The sequence below is a fragment of the Mastigoproctus giganteus genome, chromosome 14 (assembly GCF_048544385.1).
Source record: "Mastigoproctus giganteus isolate SK-2022 chromosome 14, ASM4854438v1, whole genome shotgun sequence".
NCBI lineage: Eukaryota > Metazoa > Arthropoda > Arachnida > Uropygi > Thelyphonidae > Mastigoproctus > Mastigoproctus giganteus.
In genome coordinates this window covers 5,672,712-5,691,480 of record NC_143588.1, presented here as the reverse complement: position 1 = coordinate 5,691,480, position 18,769 = coordinate 5,672,712, and the positions used below count along the sequence as shown (strand labels likewise).

General features: G+C 39.6%; 1 protein-coding gene across 1 annotated transcript in view; it reads left to right on the top strand.

Annotated features, from left to right (window-relative positions):
* LOC150074956 (uncharacterized) overlaps positions 1-18,769 on the top strand; it is a 735,724-nt gene that overhangs the window by 268,469 nt on the left and 448,486 nt on the right. Inside the window, exon 9 of the mRNA XM_090389002.1 lies at positions 9,523-9,624. Coding sequence (XP_090245128.1) covers positions 9,523-9,624 — 102 coding nt within the window. The remainder of the gene's footprint in view (positions 1-9,522; positions 9,625-18,769) is intronic.

The window sequence follows — 18,769 nt, the reverse complement described above, 5'->3', positions numbered from 1 at the left end:
TCAATTTGAATTTATGCCCTCTCAGGTGATAGTATCCCATCAGCATTGAGCATGCTCAAACCATTCAGGCCTTATTCACCTCAGTCAGATCACCTCGTAGGTGCCTAGTCTCCAGACACTGTAATTTGCAAAACTTAAGCCGTTCTTCGTAAGAGCAACCCTTTGCTCTGTTCACTGATCTTGTTACCCTTCTCTGTACTCGTTCCAACAGCTCTACATCCTTCTTAAAATGAGGCTTCCAGACCTGTATACAGTACTCAAGGTGTGGCCTGGCTATTGCCTTATACAAGAGGATAATCACCTCCTTATCCCTGCCTTATCAATGCTTGAAAAATTTCTGTATATCATTGACAAGACACAATGAGCTACTCTTGCAGACCATCTGCACTGCTCAGAAAATTTCATATCTGCCTGCACAATTACCCCCAGGCCCTTTTCATTCTCTACCACTGTCAGTGTGGTATCACAGAGTTGATACCTTATTCTGGAATTACTGTTTGACTTATGTAGTACTTTACATTTGTCAATGTTATACTTCATTTACCACCTCTCAGTCCATCTGCTCAACTTTTCTAGAACCGGTTGCAGCATTGTACTGTCATTAGTGTCATTAACAAGGACCAGGGTATATGCCAGGGGCAAATTGATGACGTTGTAGAGTGGATATCTTTTAAGGGCACAAAAGGTGATATAATTGTACCCGTTGGCACTAATGATATTAAGAGTAGGAGACTGGCAGAATTACTTAACGAGTACAGGTCACTGTTGAAAAAAAGGCGTGAATTAGGGTTGAATTTGAAAGTGTCTGCAATTCTGCCCAGACACGATACGAGGGAGTATATGATGAGAGCCTTGTAGATCAATTCAGCCCTGGAAAGATTGTGCAAGGCTCAAGGGGTAGAATTTTTTTCAGCCTGGTCTGTACTTGTTAGCAGAAGGGACTGCTTCTACAGGGATGGGATACGCTTAAATAGAAAGGGTGCAAGAATATTTGCTGATGCTATCGAGGCACTGTTAGGTGGGTCGGAAAACTGCTAGCTTGGGGGGATACAAGGACTAATTGACAAACAATAGCCACTGGCAGGGTGAAAGTGATTCTTGCACTGCTTCTATTGGAATGAGCAGAAGCCTGGAAAATAAGATGCAGGATATTTCAGAGACTGCTGGTAATCATTGCGGTACAAGTAAACACATGGGTTGTGTTAGGGTAGCTAAGAAAAAGAACAGGTGCATGTATACTTGTGTGTACACAATGCTAGGAGGTAAATAAATTTGATGAATTTGAAGAATTGCTAAAAGCATCAAAGGCAGATATTGTTGGGATATCAGAGATGTGGTGTCACACCGATATAAGGAATGCAGAACTGGAATTTGGGGAGTACAATGTCTGCAGAAAGGATAGAAAGGATAGGAAGGGGGGAGGGGTTATGCTATTAGTTAAGAAACACATAAAATCCAAGGAAGTGAAGCCAGTCGACATCGCTGGACAGTGCAGTGTTGAGTCAGTTTTGTGTGACATAAGCACTGGGAGATCAAAATTGAGAGTAGGAGTGTGCTATAGGCCTAATGACTCTGATGAGTATAATAAGAAACTGTACAGGGAAATAGAGTGGGCCAGTAAATCAGAGAGTCTTATAATGGGGGATTTTAATTTCCCAGATATTGACTGGAATTTATGGGTTGGTCACTCACACACTAGCAAGGCTTTTGTGGATTTATTGGATGATTATTTTCTACATCAGCATGTTCGGGAGGCAACTAGAGGGAGTAATACTTTTGATCTGATTATCAGTAGTGATCTTCATGCTGAAGTCGGATTTACTCGAGGAGGTAACTACCATCAACGGTAAAGGGAAGGGTTATTGCTTTCATAAAGGCAACTACGATGGTCTGAGACAGTATTTAAATTCTATACAGTGGGACCAACTGATGATGTTACCAACAGCAAATTCAAAATGGGAAGCATTCAAAGAACTTATCTTGGAAGCTACTAGGCTTTATATACCAACGAAGAAATATTGTTCAAGGTTTAGACCTAAATGGATGTCAGATGAACTAATGAGACATATGGCAGAGAAGAAAAATGCATGGGATACATACAAATTAATGGGTGACATGGAAGCCTATGATAGATATAAGTTGGTCTGTAACCAAGTCACAAAGGAGATTAGGCAGGCAAAGGCAGACATCATCAGTTGGTCCCACTGTATAGAATTTAAATAGTGTGTCAGACTACCGTAGTCACTTTTACAAAAACAAAAACCTTTACCTTTGATAGTAGAGAGTAGTTACTTCTTTGAGTAAATCCCACTTTAGCACACTGTGATCACTGCCACCTAGTCATTCTTTTATCTGCAGATTCTTGATGCATGAAGAATCATTACTGATAATCAGATCAAGAGTGTTACTCCCTCTAGTTGCCTCCCGAACGTGCTGCTGTAGAAAACAATCATCCCATAAGTCCGCAAAAGCCTTGCTAGTGTGTGAGTGACCAACCCACAAATTCCAGTCAATCTCTGGAAAATTAAAATCCCCCATTATAAGACACCCTTATTTACTGGCCCCCTCTATTTCTCTGCACAATTGCTCATTATACTCATCAGATTCATTTGGCCTATGACACACACCTACTCTCATTTTTCCTTTTCCAGTGCTTATGTCACACCAAACAGACTCACGTTGTAATGTCTACCAACATCAATTGGATGCACTTCCTTAGATATTATGTGTTCCTTAACTAACAGTATAACCCCTCCTCCATTTCTGTCCTGTCTATCCTTTCTGTACACATTGTACTTCTCAATTTCCAGTTCTGCACTGCTTATGTCTATCCCAACAATATCTGCCTTTGATGTCTTGATGAGCACTTCAAGCTCATTGAATTTATTAACTATACTCCTAGCATTGGTGTACATGCAAGTATATGTGCACCTGTTTCTTCTCTTAGTTACCCTAACACAGCCCATGTATTTACTTGTTCCACTATGACTCCCAGCTGTCCTGGAAATAACCATTGCCTTGCTTTCCAAGATGCTGCTCAATTGCGTTTCAAGAGAAGTAGTTCAAGAATCACTTTTACCTCTTCCAGTGGCTTCTGTTAATCTATTAGTCTGTGTTTCCCCCCCCCCAATCTAGCAGTTTTCCGACGCATCTAATTTTGCCTCGATAGCATCAGCAAATATTCTTGCACCCTTTCTATTTAAGTGTATCCCATCCCTGTAGAAGCAGTCTCTCCTGTTAACAAGCACAGACCAGGTTGAGAAAAATTCTACCCCTTGAGCCTTGCACAGTCTCTCCAGGGTCAAATTGATCGACAAGGCTCTCTTCATATACTGCCTCCTATCATGTCTGGGCAGAATTGCAGACACTTTCAAATTGAACCCTAACTCACGTCTTGTTTTTAGCATTGACTTGTACTTGTTATGTAATTCTCCCAGTCTCCTACTCTTAATATCATTAGTGCCAACGTGTTCAACAGTATCGCCCTTTGTGCCCTTAAAAGATGATATCTGCTCTACAACGTTATCAGCCTTTTCTCCTGGCAGACATACCCTGTTCCCATCTATCCTTTTTGCACAATATGTTCCCCTTTTCCCTGACAGTAGAGTCACCTACAACAACTGGTTGCTTTGGGACCAGCGCATTCTGCCTTGGGGTTTGTTGCTGTGTTGCTTGATGTTCAAGTGCAAGCTCTTTATCACTCTTCTTTGAGCGATAAAGCTATGATTCCAATATAGTCCACAATGGAAAATGTTTCCATGTTTCCATCACTTCAATAGATTTTGAATCAACTTTTTCCAAAATCCATTGTAACAATTTTCTGATATAATGAGTTTTAAAGGTAGATATAATGTCTTGATCTGATGGCTGAATTAAAGAAGTTGTATTATATGGTAGGAATATTACTTCAACGTTTGGATGACTTAAATCTTTTAGATGGCCTGGCACATTATACAATAGTAATAAAGCTTTGAAATCTAGATTTTTCCACTTTAAATAGTTTTCAACAGCTGGCACAAAACAAGTTAGAAACCATTCTTTAAATAAATTGGCAGTTACTCAAGCTTTTTTATTTGTTTTCCAACCTTTCATTGCACGAGGAGTCTGAAATGAAATAATGAACCAATGCACACTCCCCACCATGACTTATGGGAGTTAAACTTTGACACTCACTGGAAGAATGGAAAATAATAGCTGAAAATTACACAGCAAAGAATGGAATGAATTAAATTAGAAATCAGACTGTTGTATAAGAAGAGAAACACATGGATTAAGCAGCAAACTCAAGTAAAGGACATTTTATCAGAACTAAAGAACTGAAATGGACTTGGACAAAGCACATAGCTGGAAGACATGATGACAGATGGACTAATAAAAGAACAGAATGGTACCCAAGAGGTACTAAAAGAAAACCTGGGAGACAACAATGGAGATGGAGAGATGAAATTCAAGAGTGGGCAGTAAATGGATGGCCATTGTGCAAAACAGAAGGAACTGGAAAGTTGCTGGAGAGGCCTTCATCCTGTAGTAGATTGAAAATGGCTGATGAAACTAGCATAGGTTTTATCATGTAAACCCCTGATGCATTACTGCACATAAGTAACGTTACACAATCTTTTGATGCCTTAAAATCCAGTGAACTTTTCTCTTTTTTTGAAATAAACGTTCTGTTGAGCATTTTTTCCCCACCAAAGACCTGTCACATCGGCATTGAAACTTGACATGGTGTGTATCCGTGCTCTTCAATAAATTTTTGAAATTCCTCTGCATACTTCTTGGCAGCTTCATTATCAGCTGATGCACTCTCCCCTTGAATTCTTATGTTATGTAATGAGAAGCAGTTTTTAAATCATTCAAACCAACCAAACTCCGGGTTAACAGAAGATTCTCCATTTTATTTTAAATGGTTGTACATTTTTGGTGCCTTTTGTTTAATTACATTGATGTCTAATGGGATCTGTCTTTAACTGCTATCGTCAATCCAAATGCTGAGTGCTTTTTCTATTTTTTCAATTATATTGCCGCTTGGGGATGAGCTGTCATATTTGCAGAAATGAAAGATCCTGCAGAAACAGCAGTTCTCATTTTTGTGGATTGTTGCTTCATTTAAATTTATGCTTTTTGCAACGTTTGATACCTTTACCCCTTTTTTAAGATCATCCAAAATTTGTATCTTTCATTCTAGAGAAATAAATTTTATTTTAAGTGGTGCTTTTTTAATTTTCTTAGGCATAATTTAGGGCTGGAATTTTATTTACAACAATGAAATTATTCCAATACAGTTCTTAAGAACAAAGTTTAGTAATACATACCTGGAAAAGTTTATAAACATTCAGGTAAAAACCAAAATAACTTTACAAAAACCTTAAAAGTCATGAACTGCATGCTCTGAAGTCACAGTTTTTTATGTTCTCAAACAAGCACAAGTTCAATAGCACAGAACCTAACATGGGGATTTCCAAACATAATAAAATATGAGGATTTCCCGATATGTTTTTTGCATACCGACTAGTGAGTCAATAGCAGGGATTCATAAAAAAGAATGGAAATTTTGAAAAATTCCATCCAACATAATAGCAGGGTTCCCCTCACACAAAAGCTCAAAAATATTGTGTTATGTGAGGTTTGCTGCAATTCTATAACCGTGTTGTGCAAGGATTGCCAAAATTTATCAATCGTATTTGAGCGAAACTGTGTTGTAGAAGCACTGCGTTTTACTGGGGATGACTGTGTGTGTGTGTGTATATATATAATTGCCTGAAGTACAAACACAAAAGATCCCAAGAAAGAAAAGACATCTTTCTCTAATTTAAACACTAATCTCGCTAACTATCAACCTAATTATGCTTGGTCACTAGGTGCATTGCTACTCCTCCCTGTGTGAGGCTGAAAATCTAGGGGAAAATACTGTCATTACCAAGGCTAAAAGGAGAAAACATGAGTGAACTAAAACATAACAATCATGGATCCAAAAGCTCTAGCTCCATTGAGTTGAAAAAATGAGGATAATGACATCTTTGTTACCAAAAAGGCAAAAATAAGCACACAATTCTTCACATCCCTATTTTTATAGTCTGTCATTCTGTAACACATTTTTGCCAAACATTTGGCTAGAACACCTAAAAATGTGAAAATTAAATTAGGCAACATTCGCTGCAAGATGTCAGATTGTATTAGTATTGGCAAATGATGCAAGAAAGCAAGCTAATAGAGCATCAGCAAAAAAAAAAAAAAAAAAAAACCACTTCACCTGATTGTCCCTTCCAAGAATTTGTCTAGTTCTTTCTTGAATTTATTCAAACACAACAACAGATGAAAGTTTATTCCAGCAATCAACCACCAACTGGGAGAAGGCAAATTTCTGCACATCTATGTTGCAACCATCCTTCCTCAATTTGAATTTGTCCCCTCATGGGTAGTCTCAGCAAGAGGAAGAATGGCAGCAGCATTGAGTTCATTCAAGGCCTTAAACACCTCAATCAGATTTCCTCATGGGTCCCATGTCTCTGCTATCCCTACAATGTCTGTATTTGATGACTTAATCAGTACATCAAATTTATTTACAATGCTCCTAGTATTAGTGTACATGCGATTATGCATGCACATGTTCTTATTCTTAGTTACTCTAACACAGCCCATGTATTTACATGTTCGATGATGATCCACAGCATGGCGCCTCCGTAGCCAGGTGGGAAGGAGCAGCAGTGCATAGCACACGCTTCTTGATTAGACCGGGGTTCGAGCCCGTCGCCACCAAATATGGAGGATGCGGAAAGGTCAGGGAATGACCACCGCATATCCCGGAGCAATATGGCCTTAGTTGCTAATGCTCCTAAAAACCAAACAACAGACAAACGATCCACAGCATGGCCTGAAATCCCGGACACCTTCTTTCCAGGCTGCTGCATGTTCCAATAGAAGCAATGCAAGAATCACATTCACCTTTTCACATTCAGGTTCCTAGTCTCCAGACATTGCAATTTGCAGAACTTCCCTTCTCTGTACCCATTGCAGCAGCAGCACCATATCTTTCCTAAAATGGGCCTCCATACTTGTATACAGTCTAACCATCACCTGGTACAACTTGCAGTCTAACCATCACCTGGTACAAAGGGATAATCACCTCCTTATCCCTTCTTGCTAGTGAAATTTCTGTATATCAGAAACTAGCAGGGTTTTTTTGACAAAACCCCATGAGCTGTCCTGGCAGCATGTCTACTCTACTCAGAGAATTTCATATCCGACTGCACACAATTACCCCAGGTCTTTTTAATTTTCCACTATACTGAGTGTAGAACCACACAGTTGATAAGTTACTCTGGGTCACTGCTACTCACATGCAGTACCTTGCATTTGTCAATGTTAAACTTCAACTGCCATTTCTCAGCCCATCGACCCAATTTTCCTAGAACTTGTTGCAGTAGCTCACCCTGATTACCATTGCAGCCGTTGTATCACTGCAGACTTTAAGCATTTCCATTGATAACTACTATAACCACTCTCTGTCTTCCACTTAACCAGCCCTTTATCTATAGCAATAACTTGCCCTTAATGCCACATTGCTCCAGTTTATACAGCAGTCTTTTATGTGCAACAGTATCAAAAGCTTTCCTGGAATCCAAGTATATGTTATCAAAATTATTTTTGCATGCAGTTCCATGGTCACTACATCATAGTAACTCATCAGATTGGTTAGACAAGATCGCCCATTAAAAAATCCATGCTGTGACTGTAGTATAATTGCATTCCTGTCCAGATGATCCTGCATGACTTCTTTAACCAGTGACTCCATTATTTTATCTGTATCAAATCTTAAGCTAATATGTCTGTAATTACTCATATCACCTTTGATACCCCTTTATGAATTGGAGATATTTTTGCACATCTCCAGTCCATAGGGACTTCTCCTGAATCCAAATATGTTCTCATAATTATGGCTAATGGTTTGCTTACCTTCATTGCTGCCTCCCTTAATATAAATGGATAGATCCCGTTCATGCCATGCCAGGTGCCTTTTTTATGTTGAGCTTCAACAACTTCTCTTCCACTTTTCTTTCAGTTATCACAAAGCCATTTAGCTCACTGTTGGAGTTTGATAAAGTTCTGGCATCCTCTCCACTAAAGAATTCCTCATGTGTGAATGTAGATGCAAAATTCCTATTCAGTTTGTAAACAATCTGAGCATGGTCAACCCACTGACATCAAGTAGCCCAATGCGATTCAACCCCCCCTCCTTCTACTGTTAACATAAGCATTGGTGCAGCATACGCCTCAGGCTTCCTTGCACCATATGGCTATTAATAATAATAATAATGTCTTTGCTGCTGTTCTTTGCATTCTTTACCAGAGACTCCTCACAATCTAACTTAGCATATCTAATCCTTTGTGATTTGTTACAGACTAATTTATATCTACCATAGGCTTCTGTATCTCAGGATAATTTATATGCATGTCATGCACTTTACTTTTCACATGTCGCAATACTTCATCTGACATCCATTTAGGTATAAGTCTTGAACAGTATTTCTTTGTTGGTATGGAAAACCTAGTAGCTTCTATGATTACTTCCCTGGATGCTTCTCGTTTAGCCTTGCTGTTGGCAACATCATCAGTTGGTCCCAATGCACACTATTTAAAAATGGTCTGATACCTCTGTAGTCACTTACAAAAGCAAAAGCCTTTCCCTTTACCCTTTGCAGTAGCTATGTCTTTAATTGAATTGCACATTAGTACACTGTGATTTCTACAGCGCATTGTTTCTTTTACCTGCGGATTCATAATACTGATGCTTCATCACTGCTGATAACCAGATCAAGAGTATTGCTTCCTCTTGTTGCCTTTCTAACATGCTGCTGCAGAAAACAGTAATCCAAGAAATCCACAAAAGTCTTGCTAGTGTGTGAGCAACCATAGTCATTAATATAGTCACCATAGTCATTAGGCCTATAACACATTCCTACTCTCAATTTTGTTTTCCCAGTACTTATATCACACCAAACTGACTCAGCGTTGCATTAGTTACCTCTGTCAACCTGATGCACCACTTTAGATTTAATATGCTTCTTAACTGAGAGCAGAGCCCTCCACCCACCTCTCCTGTTCTGTCTGTCCTTCCTATATACATTATACTACCTATATTCAAATTCAACATTGCTTATTTCTGAGTGATGCCATGACTCCAGTATTCCCACAATGTTTGCATTTGATGACTTAATCAGTACTTCAAATTCATAAAATTTATTTAAAATTCTCCTAGCATTGTAAATAAATTTGAATGTATTTTAACCTGTTTTTTAAGTAGTGATATTTCTTTAATTATTAACTGATATTGTTGTTGAAAAAAAATTAATCAAGCTTTATTCAATTTTTTTAAATTTTTCCTTGCATTCCTTAAAATTTTCTTTGAAAATTTTGCAGTTTTAAAGAAATTGCAAAAATTATGAATATATGTACGTGTTTTAATATGAAATATTTATAGTCAAAACAGTTCCTTTTATAGTACATATTTTAATTTCTTTTAAGTTGGCATATTTATCTCATAATGATGTAAGAGAGCAGATCTCAGTTGAACTTAAAACGATAAAAGCACAATTAGCTAAAAGTGAAGCCCTGCTGGGATATTTGGTAAGTAAGAATTGTAATTATTGCATGTGAGAGAGAGAGAGAGAGAGAGAGAGAGAGAGAGAGAGAGATTTCTTTAGGTTTTTTTTATGGTTTTGAAAAATTGCACCTATTACAACAGGAAATAGGAAATATATTTGAAATTTTATATTTAACCTCAATTAAATTTTAGTATTATTAGTATCAAATGATTCAAAAAAAATACTTTACCCTATCGCAATCCAATGGAAATTTTCTAAAATCAACTATCTGCTGGCAGCAAGGTTCAGATTAAGGATGAAATAAGCCCCTGGCCATATTTAAATTTGAGGCCCCTTTAATATATATATATTCTTGCTTGCTTGCGTGCTTCCTTTCTTTCTAGCAAGCAAGAAATCTCTATGCATTCAAATCCCAACCTCACAGGGTTGTTCAGTCATCTTATACAGGGTGTCTCAAAAATATTGGTACAAACGTTTAGGGGAGGTAGGTAACATCTAAAGGAATGTGAATCGCATAGCAACCCAAAACCGGAAACATCACAGGAAAGTAGTAGCAGAGGCACAAGAAGCAGAAATGACACAAGACAGTAATTAGTGGCAAACATTTATTTGACATAATATTAACAATGGAGTACGAGATGGATGCATTTCATGATGTTACAACAGATGCTCGAAGGTTCCACCATGAGACACGATGCATGCATGACACCGGCGCAGCATGGATTGGCGGACACGGTCAAACACACCTGGAGCTTCTTTGACAGTAGCAGCAGCACAGACAAGTCTCACCACGAGACCCATTTCCATCTCCACAGGCGATTCATACACAATAGATTTGAGGGCCCCCCCACAGAAAGAAATCAAGGCTCGATAAATCAGGTGAGCGTGGGGACCAGGCAATGGGTCCACTACGGCCAATCCATCGACACCCAAAACGCCTGTTCAAATGGTCACGAACACACCTTCCATAATGGGCAGGCGCCCCGTCATGTTGAAACCAAATGTTGCATCTCACATTTGCTGGAACATCATCAAGTAACCCTGGTAGAACTTGTTCAAGAAAGATCCAATATTTAGCGGAATTCATGCGGAATGGTAACAGGTATGGGCCGACTAAGCAGTCACCAACCATACCTGTCCACACATTTATTGCGAAGCGATGTTGTGCCGCATGGGGGCACACAGCGTGTGGGTTGTCGTGAGCCAACACATGAGCATTGTGCTGATTGAATAAGCCTTCCCGAGTGAAATAAGCCTCATCCATGAACAAAACATAGGCTGGAAAATTCAAGTCTTGAACCCTTTCTTGGAGAAACCACTGTGCAAAAGCCACACGTGCAGGATGATCTTGGGGGAGCAGTAACTGAACCCTTTGGAGATGAAAGGGGTGTAAGGAATCATCGTGCCAGACACGCTGTACACTGCAACGAGACACTCCTAAGGCAGAGGCAATGGCACGTGTGCTGGTAGTGGGATTATTCTGGATGGAATTCAACACACTTTTTTCCATGGCAGAAGTTCGTATCGAATGTGGTCTGCCCGCACTACTCCTGTTACCTCTAAATGACCCATAATCACACAAATTTTGATGCACATGCACAAACAAACGGTGGTCCAGTACATGTCTGTCTGGGAAGCGTTCTCCATAAATTCGTTGAGCGGCTCGTCCATTGCCCTCTGCTAATCCATACACTAGGTGCATGTCTGCCAGCTCACAGTTCGTATATCAATGCATGCTCTTCATGTGGCGACTACTGCTTGAATGAGTAAACCAGAAATTTTCCTTCTGGCGAACTGATGGACAGCGCCGTCTACCAACTTACGGTGGCGTTTCCGGTTATGGGTTCCTATGCCATTCACATTCCTTTAGATGTTACCTACCTCCCCTAAACGTTTGTACCAATATTTTTGAGACACCCTGTGTATATATATATATATATATAATGTATTAATAAGAGGTTGTGGAGGAAAGTTTTGTTAGCTCATTGCCTATTCTCCTTGTCACTTTCTACCAACTTATATATTTATATTGTGAATAATAATTACATGATAAAAATGTAATTGATGCATGTCAGGAGGAGCAATCTTCTAGGAGGTGTGACAAAGAGGATACTTGCGAAAGGATACATAACCCTTCACGATATACCGTAGAATGGGGTATTAACAATATATTAAATGATCGTTCTGTGTTCTCCACAAGAATTCTGCCGTGGATTCGCAACAACAATTAAATTGGGAAGTAGCTTCCAAGGAAAGATATGATTGTTGCCATCCTGATTCAGTTCCTAGAATGCATGCAGTTATTGTTAATGGTAGACGGGGAGAGGTGTCAACAGCACATGAAATTCCTGCTGCAGAATAAACCAAAAATTCAAAGAGTTGATCTCGAACAACATTTATTCATTAAAATTTGTTGGATGAAGGAAAAAACTTGTTTATAGAGAGTTTTATTCTTTCATACATTGATACCTATTTTTCCATCATCTGTAAAATATATTATTATTATTAGAAATTTTTATCACTACTTTAAAAAATATTTACACTGAAAATGAGGCCCCTCTTCGGGTGAGACCCCCAGCCATGACTGGTTTGGCCATAGTGTTAAGCAAATTTCTACATCCTGCAATAATACTTTCTCAATTTAAATTTGTACCTTCATACATATTGTTTGAGCAATAGTAAGGATGCCAACAGCATTTAGCTTACTCAATCAGTTCAAAGCCTAAAACACCTCAATTAGGTCTCTTCATTAATCTCATTGCCATTCTCTGCACCCATTCTAACAGATCAGCATCCTACGTAAAATGAGGTTTATTCCAGACCGTTATTGCAGTATTCAAGATGTGTCCTAATCGTTGCCTTGTACTTATACTTCCCTATCCCTGTTGGCAGGGCTGCCGCAAGTGGGTAGGTGAGGTAAGCATCATTTACGGATGGCAGTTCAAGAGGGCTCTGAAAGTTTTTTGATATTGTTTTCTGCTAATCAGTATTCACTTATCAGTATTCAACATTTAGGATGGCAAATTTTATTTTGCTTACTGGTGGCACATAGGAACCCAGTGCTACTGCCTGTTGGTAAAATTCCTGTACATTAGTGACAGAACCCATGAGTGCAGCCCATTTGCACTGTTCAGAGAATTTTATAAAATATAAAAAGAAAAAAGAAAAACGTATAAAATGCAAAAAAAAAAAAAAAAAATGGTGTGTGAGCAAATGATATAAATTGCATGTTCTATTCTTGTCCCTCTACCAGATGGAGGGATGGCCATGGGAACCTTATGAACCTCAACTTCATCCGTGCTGACACCATGCTGTTGGCTGTTCCTAGCTGGCATGGTATGCAGTCCCAGGTGTGACACAACCACTAGTACAGCTCAGCAGCTGCCATTAGGCCTTCCTAGCCACACTCCCTTGAGTGGTCTTTTGCCTCTACTACCCAGGTGGGAGGGGGAGATGACTCTTGGTATCGTCCCCCCTCTCCACCCCTCTTTTCCCTCTTGTGAGGCACTTGCTCCACTTAATTGGGGGTCATCCTCTCTATGGACCGTGTATCTCTGTCTTTTCCTCCCAGCCTTCAGTCCCCCCTCTAAATTACAACTGTTAGTGTCTGAATCATCTCTAAATTGCTTGAACCCTACATCCAAAAAAATAACATAAAGTCGCATAACTAGTACTCCTTTTGGCTGACTCCTGTCTATAGCATTTTTTTTTTTTTAGGTCCTAGCCACTGAAATCTCAGGAAATTATATGGCAGGACCTGCCAGAATAAATAACTATACTGGTGTATCTGGTCTGCCTCCATTGGGTGGAGCATGGGCAACGTTGGGTCCCAGCAGATAAATTACCAGAGGAACAATGGTACACTACACTACACTACACTACACATATACAAAATCCATACACCTTTAAAACTTGGCATTGACAGTGTTCTGTTTTACACCCAAAATGCATACTGTGCAGAGATGGGAGAAACCCCTGGTGCCGTTTGACACTAAACACACTACTCTGTTCAGAGAATTTCATATAGGACTGTACATTTGCAACCAAGTCTCCTTATTCTCCACTACTTGGATTGTGTCCCCCCCCCCCACTGGTAGTATATTATTCTGTAAACTTCAGTTACCATTTCAGCCAATCTGCCTAAATATTCCAGATGCACATGATGTTGCAGTGGCATACGCTGTCATTTACCATCCTGCTGCCCCTCGACATGGGCACCTGTACTTGGTGAAGGGACCTCCCAGTGATGCTGCTGGTCTTCCAAATTAGCATCACTGGATCCAACTCCCATACCTTCGTTCCAGGGTTACATCGTTGGAATATGCCATGTGGCGCAACCCATGGAAACTCAAAAAGGGGGATCCTAGTGGTTGAGGGGCCTAGCCTTAACACACCACTTTGGCCCTCTGCTTCATCAAGACGAGTGGTCCCAGACTGGCCTAACTGGGATCAATCGGCGGGTGGTTCTTACTGCTAGGGTCAACTGCATTCCAATAAGTCTCCCTCCCTTTGGTTCTGGGTTGGAATCAAGGCTTATTGGAAATGTGGGTATGGTGCTACTAAGCAAACTTGGCAACCCATTTGTGTACACAGTACCTGCTAGTTCATGAGTGGGTGTCCACTCGTGGGGCTCCATAGTGGGTGAGGAATTTTTATCTTACTCATATGAGTAATTTAAATCCTATTTCTTCTGGGACCCCAATAAGGCCCCTACCTAACCGATTGGAAGATATCGATAATTCCAATTCAAAAAGACCCAGAACTGAGGATAAACCACCATCTTTGACACCGCTTTTCCTCATTCTCCATTCCTAAACACGCATAGCAACTTCTGAAAGCATATCATTAGGAGAAATAGCCATCATCATTACCCTCCATAAAACCCTGAATTTTTCACACAGTGTCATATCAGAGTGGGATCTTCATCATGTTTCTGAAGAAGAGATCTGCTCTGAATTGAGAGACCAAGGAGTGATGGCTGTCAACACCTCCAAGTTCCATAAAGGCAGGCTATTTAAACTGCCCAGTGAGGATTTATATTCTGAACCCACAGAGGTGTTTTTAATGCCAAAAGTATGGCCACTCTCAGACAGCTTGTCTTGGTTCCCCTACCTGTGCTCTCTGTGGTTCTAAAGACCATGAGATCAAGGAATGTTTAGCTTCTAAGCCAAGGTATACTAACTGCCAAGGAGAACACCCTGCATACTCCCGAGCATGCCATAGGTGGAAGGATGAAAAAGATATCCAAAAACTAAAAACAGAGCTGAATATCTCCTATCAGTAGGCCAGAAAATGCATCCAACAAATAAATAGCTCCAAGCCCTCATATGCCCAGAAAGCTTCTGGGAAAAGTACCATCGGTACTCAGACTGATATGACTATTCCACCAAGGGAGTCATTTACTCCCATTGTGCGCTACTTATTAAGTTCCCAAAAGCCCACCCAGAAATCACAGTTTGCCGCCACTCCTATATCCGTACCTCCTAGTGCTCCACCGCTTCCAAAACACAGTGCTAAAGAAACTCCAAAGAAATTAGAACAGCCACCTACAATCCAAGAAACAATAGATGTAGAAGATAAGGAGGTACACAATGAATCTGTCCTGGAACGTTTTGTGAAAGAAGAAGAAGAAGATGTGGATACAGGCCAACTCCCATTCATTCCAAAGAGAGAGAGAGAGAGAGAGATAAATAAATCCATCCAGGACTGAGAAAACGAAACCCTCAGACCTTCAGAAGCCACCAGACGGACCCAATAAATCTAAAATAATGGGTACATTTAAATTTCTACAATGGAATTGCATGTATTCTGTAGAAATGACATCAAGGCTCTCCTGAGTAAGCATGAGCCAACTTGCTTTTGCTTACTGGAGATGTATTAAAAGGCAAATGAGGACATGTAACTGTTCAGTTATTCACAAAGATAGAACTGGGGATGGACCTGCCCACGGAGGAGTCACCATCCTTGTGGATAACCACAAGGATGGCAACCTTTCAAGCTATGCCACTTACCACTAATCCGGAGTCTGTTGCAGTTCGTCTTACAGTAGGGTTCCTCTTAACTGGTTGCTCCATCTATTTGCCACCTGGGAACAACATCCCCAGGCAGACCTTGATGATCTCATTAAGCAATTGCCACCCCTTTTCTATTATTAGGGGATTTCAACAGACATAATACTCTATGGGGTAGTTCTGACATCAAAAGAATTGGTCAGATTATTGAGCAATTGCTTGAAAACAATGAACTGGCACTTCTAAATGTGGGATTTAACATCTTTTTCCACATGGCTATCTGTACATTTACTGCCATTGATCTTCAACCTCCCCATGTACACAGAGGCAGGAGGGAAGCCTCTGTGTACATGGGGAGGTTGAAGAAAACATTTATGGTAGTGATCACTTCCCCGTGTTATCCACCAATTCTAATGAGAGACAATGCCACCAGTCAAGGATACCATGTTGGAAGATCGATCAAGTGACTGGAATGCCTTTCGACATCTGACAACATTCAAAACCACTACAGTTGGCCAGAGGCCAATTAATGAATCAGCATAGCACATCACAGAAAGTATATTCCAGGCAGCGGAAGTTGCAATCCCAAGGACATCATCCCAGTTTCCATGTTTTCCAAAACCATGGTGGAATGGAGAATGTGCAGCAACTAGAAAGGCTCAAAACAAAGCATGGGGAATATTTTGTTCTAATACCTCTCGTGTTCTAACATGAGAGGTATTAGAACCTATAGTACTTAGTACCGGGCATAGGTTGGAGGTTGAGAAGAGGAAACAAGATATTTGTTGACATTAGACTTGAACTTCTGTAGACTAATTTTCAGAAAATACGTAGGAAGGGAGGATATTCTAGAAAATAGCAGTTGAATGAATAAACAAGGAAGATGAAAAGTTGGTTCTGTGAGTTTAAAGTTGGACAGTGAATGGAAGTGGGCTGGTGATGGCATGTGTTCGGAGTGTTTTGAAAGAGACAGCAGGAATCATAGAAGCCAATTCAGAAGAACAGTGCCCATGGAAGTATCTGTGGAAAAGGCAAGCAGCAGAAACAGTACGTCTATGAGACATCGAGTGGAAAGACTCTGTTAGAGAGGAGTCATTAATTAACCTAACTGCCCTCTTCTTAATGAAATCTAGAAGCCTGAGAGAGGTTTTGGGGACACTGCCCCCAGATGTGAAAAGAAAAGTAATGCCGAGAGCAAAAGAGAAAACCAAGTTTTTTAAATGCAGAGGAAGCAATATTTGTAATATGCTTGTGCCAAGAGAGATTAGAAGTCAGGGTAATCCTCAAAAGAGATGTATAATCTTGCCTATAATTCCGAGTGTCACCAAAGATAGGCATAGGAGCAGAAGAATCCTTTTTGCGAGATATAAGACAGGACTGAATTTTTGAAGGATTGAAATCAACTAAGTTGTCTTTGCCCCATGGAGAATTACCTTCAGATCGGCATTTAAGGAATTGGTAGGAGATATTCAAGATGTTGAAGCTGATTGAGTAGGGCAAGGTTTCTCAAAATGGAAAGTGGAATGCAATGTGCTATAATCGGCAAAACTATGGATAGGATTTCCAGTCAGTGGAAGAAGGTCATTAATATACAAGAGGAAAAGAGTGGGGGGAAAGAACTGAACCTTGAGGACAAGAGCATTAGTGGAGAAGTTAGAAGACAGAGAACCAGCTACGATCACCCTCAGTGACCGGTCAGAGAGAAAACAGGAAAACCAATTCCAAAAAACAGTTGGCAAACCATAAGATGGAAGCTTTTTTAGAATACCTTTATGCCAAACACAATCAAAAGCCTTTGAGATGAAAAGAGCACTGCTTGTGTTTCACCAAACTTTTCCATTGAATTTATCCATAAATGGGTAACATAAGCCAGAGTGTCACCAGTGGATCAAAACTGACAGAATCCATACTGGCGATCATTGATCAGACGGAAGGTTTCTAGATAATTTGAGAGTTGGTGTTTAATTTATTTCTCCATTACTTTAGAAAGAGTAGAAATAATTGCAATGGGACGATAATTGGATGGGAGGGATTTGTCGCCCTTTTTAGGAACTGGCTGGATATGAGCAAATTTACAAGCAGAAGGAAAAACACCTTTGGAATAAGAAAGTGAAAAAAGGCGGCAGAGAACAGGAGTAAGTTCAGGAGCGCAGGTTTTGATAACAAGTGGAGAAATACCATCTGGACCTGTAGCTTTTTAGCATCAAGATTCATCAAAATCCTTCTGACATCCTTTTGACGGAAGACCACAGGAGGCATTGAATGGAGCATGTTGCAAATTGTGGGAGGTGTTTTAACAAGATCATTAATACATGCGTTGGAAGAAAAACGGGATGCTAGCAGGTCAGCTTTATCCTTGGCTGAAGTGACAATAGAACCATCTGGTTTTGAAAGAGGTGAGAACAGAGATGGGCAAAATTTGTGGCTAATAGTTTTGGCAAGGGACTAGAATGCTCGGCTTCCATTAGGACAAGAAGTAAGTTTTCTACTCTTAGCCTGTTTTCAAAATCTAGTTTTTATTGATCAATAATTGCTTTACAATTGTTCCGAGCTTTGGTGTAGGCAGAAAATGAAACTGAAGAGTTGAAACCAAGCCAGTTACAATATGCAACATTCTTCTCTTTAACAGCCTTGGCACATTTATTGGAAAACCAAGGTTTAGATAAAGGATGAGATTTTAAAGTGGAGTGTGGAATAAAGGACTCCATTCCTACAAGACTAATTTCACTGACGCGATCTGAGCAAATGTTGACATCAGAAGTTTTGAAACAGTAATCCGACCAAGGAAAAGAAGAAAAGAAATCTCACAAGTCATCCCATTTTGTAAACAAATAATTGGTATTCATTTATATCTAATCTATTAATTTTTCTCCTATAATCTGTTAATACACACTATCATTTCCATAATATTTCTCTCAATTAACAATATCAACTCTCTCTACAGCTGCAAACACTAAACTAATTCAATCTTAATCACTTCCTCATATTTCTCTTAATCAGCAATATCAGTTTTCACTTAATATCACTTAATACTAACAATTCCATAAATATATATATATATATTTTAATTTAGCAATATCAATTTTCTTTATAATTTCAACCAATAAACCAACTCAATACTAAACATTTCTGTAAATTTCTTCAACTTCATCCTTA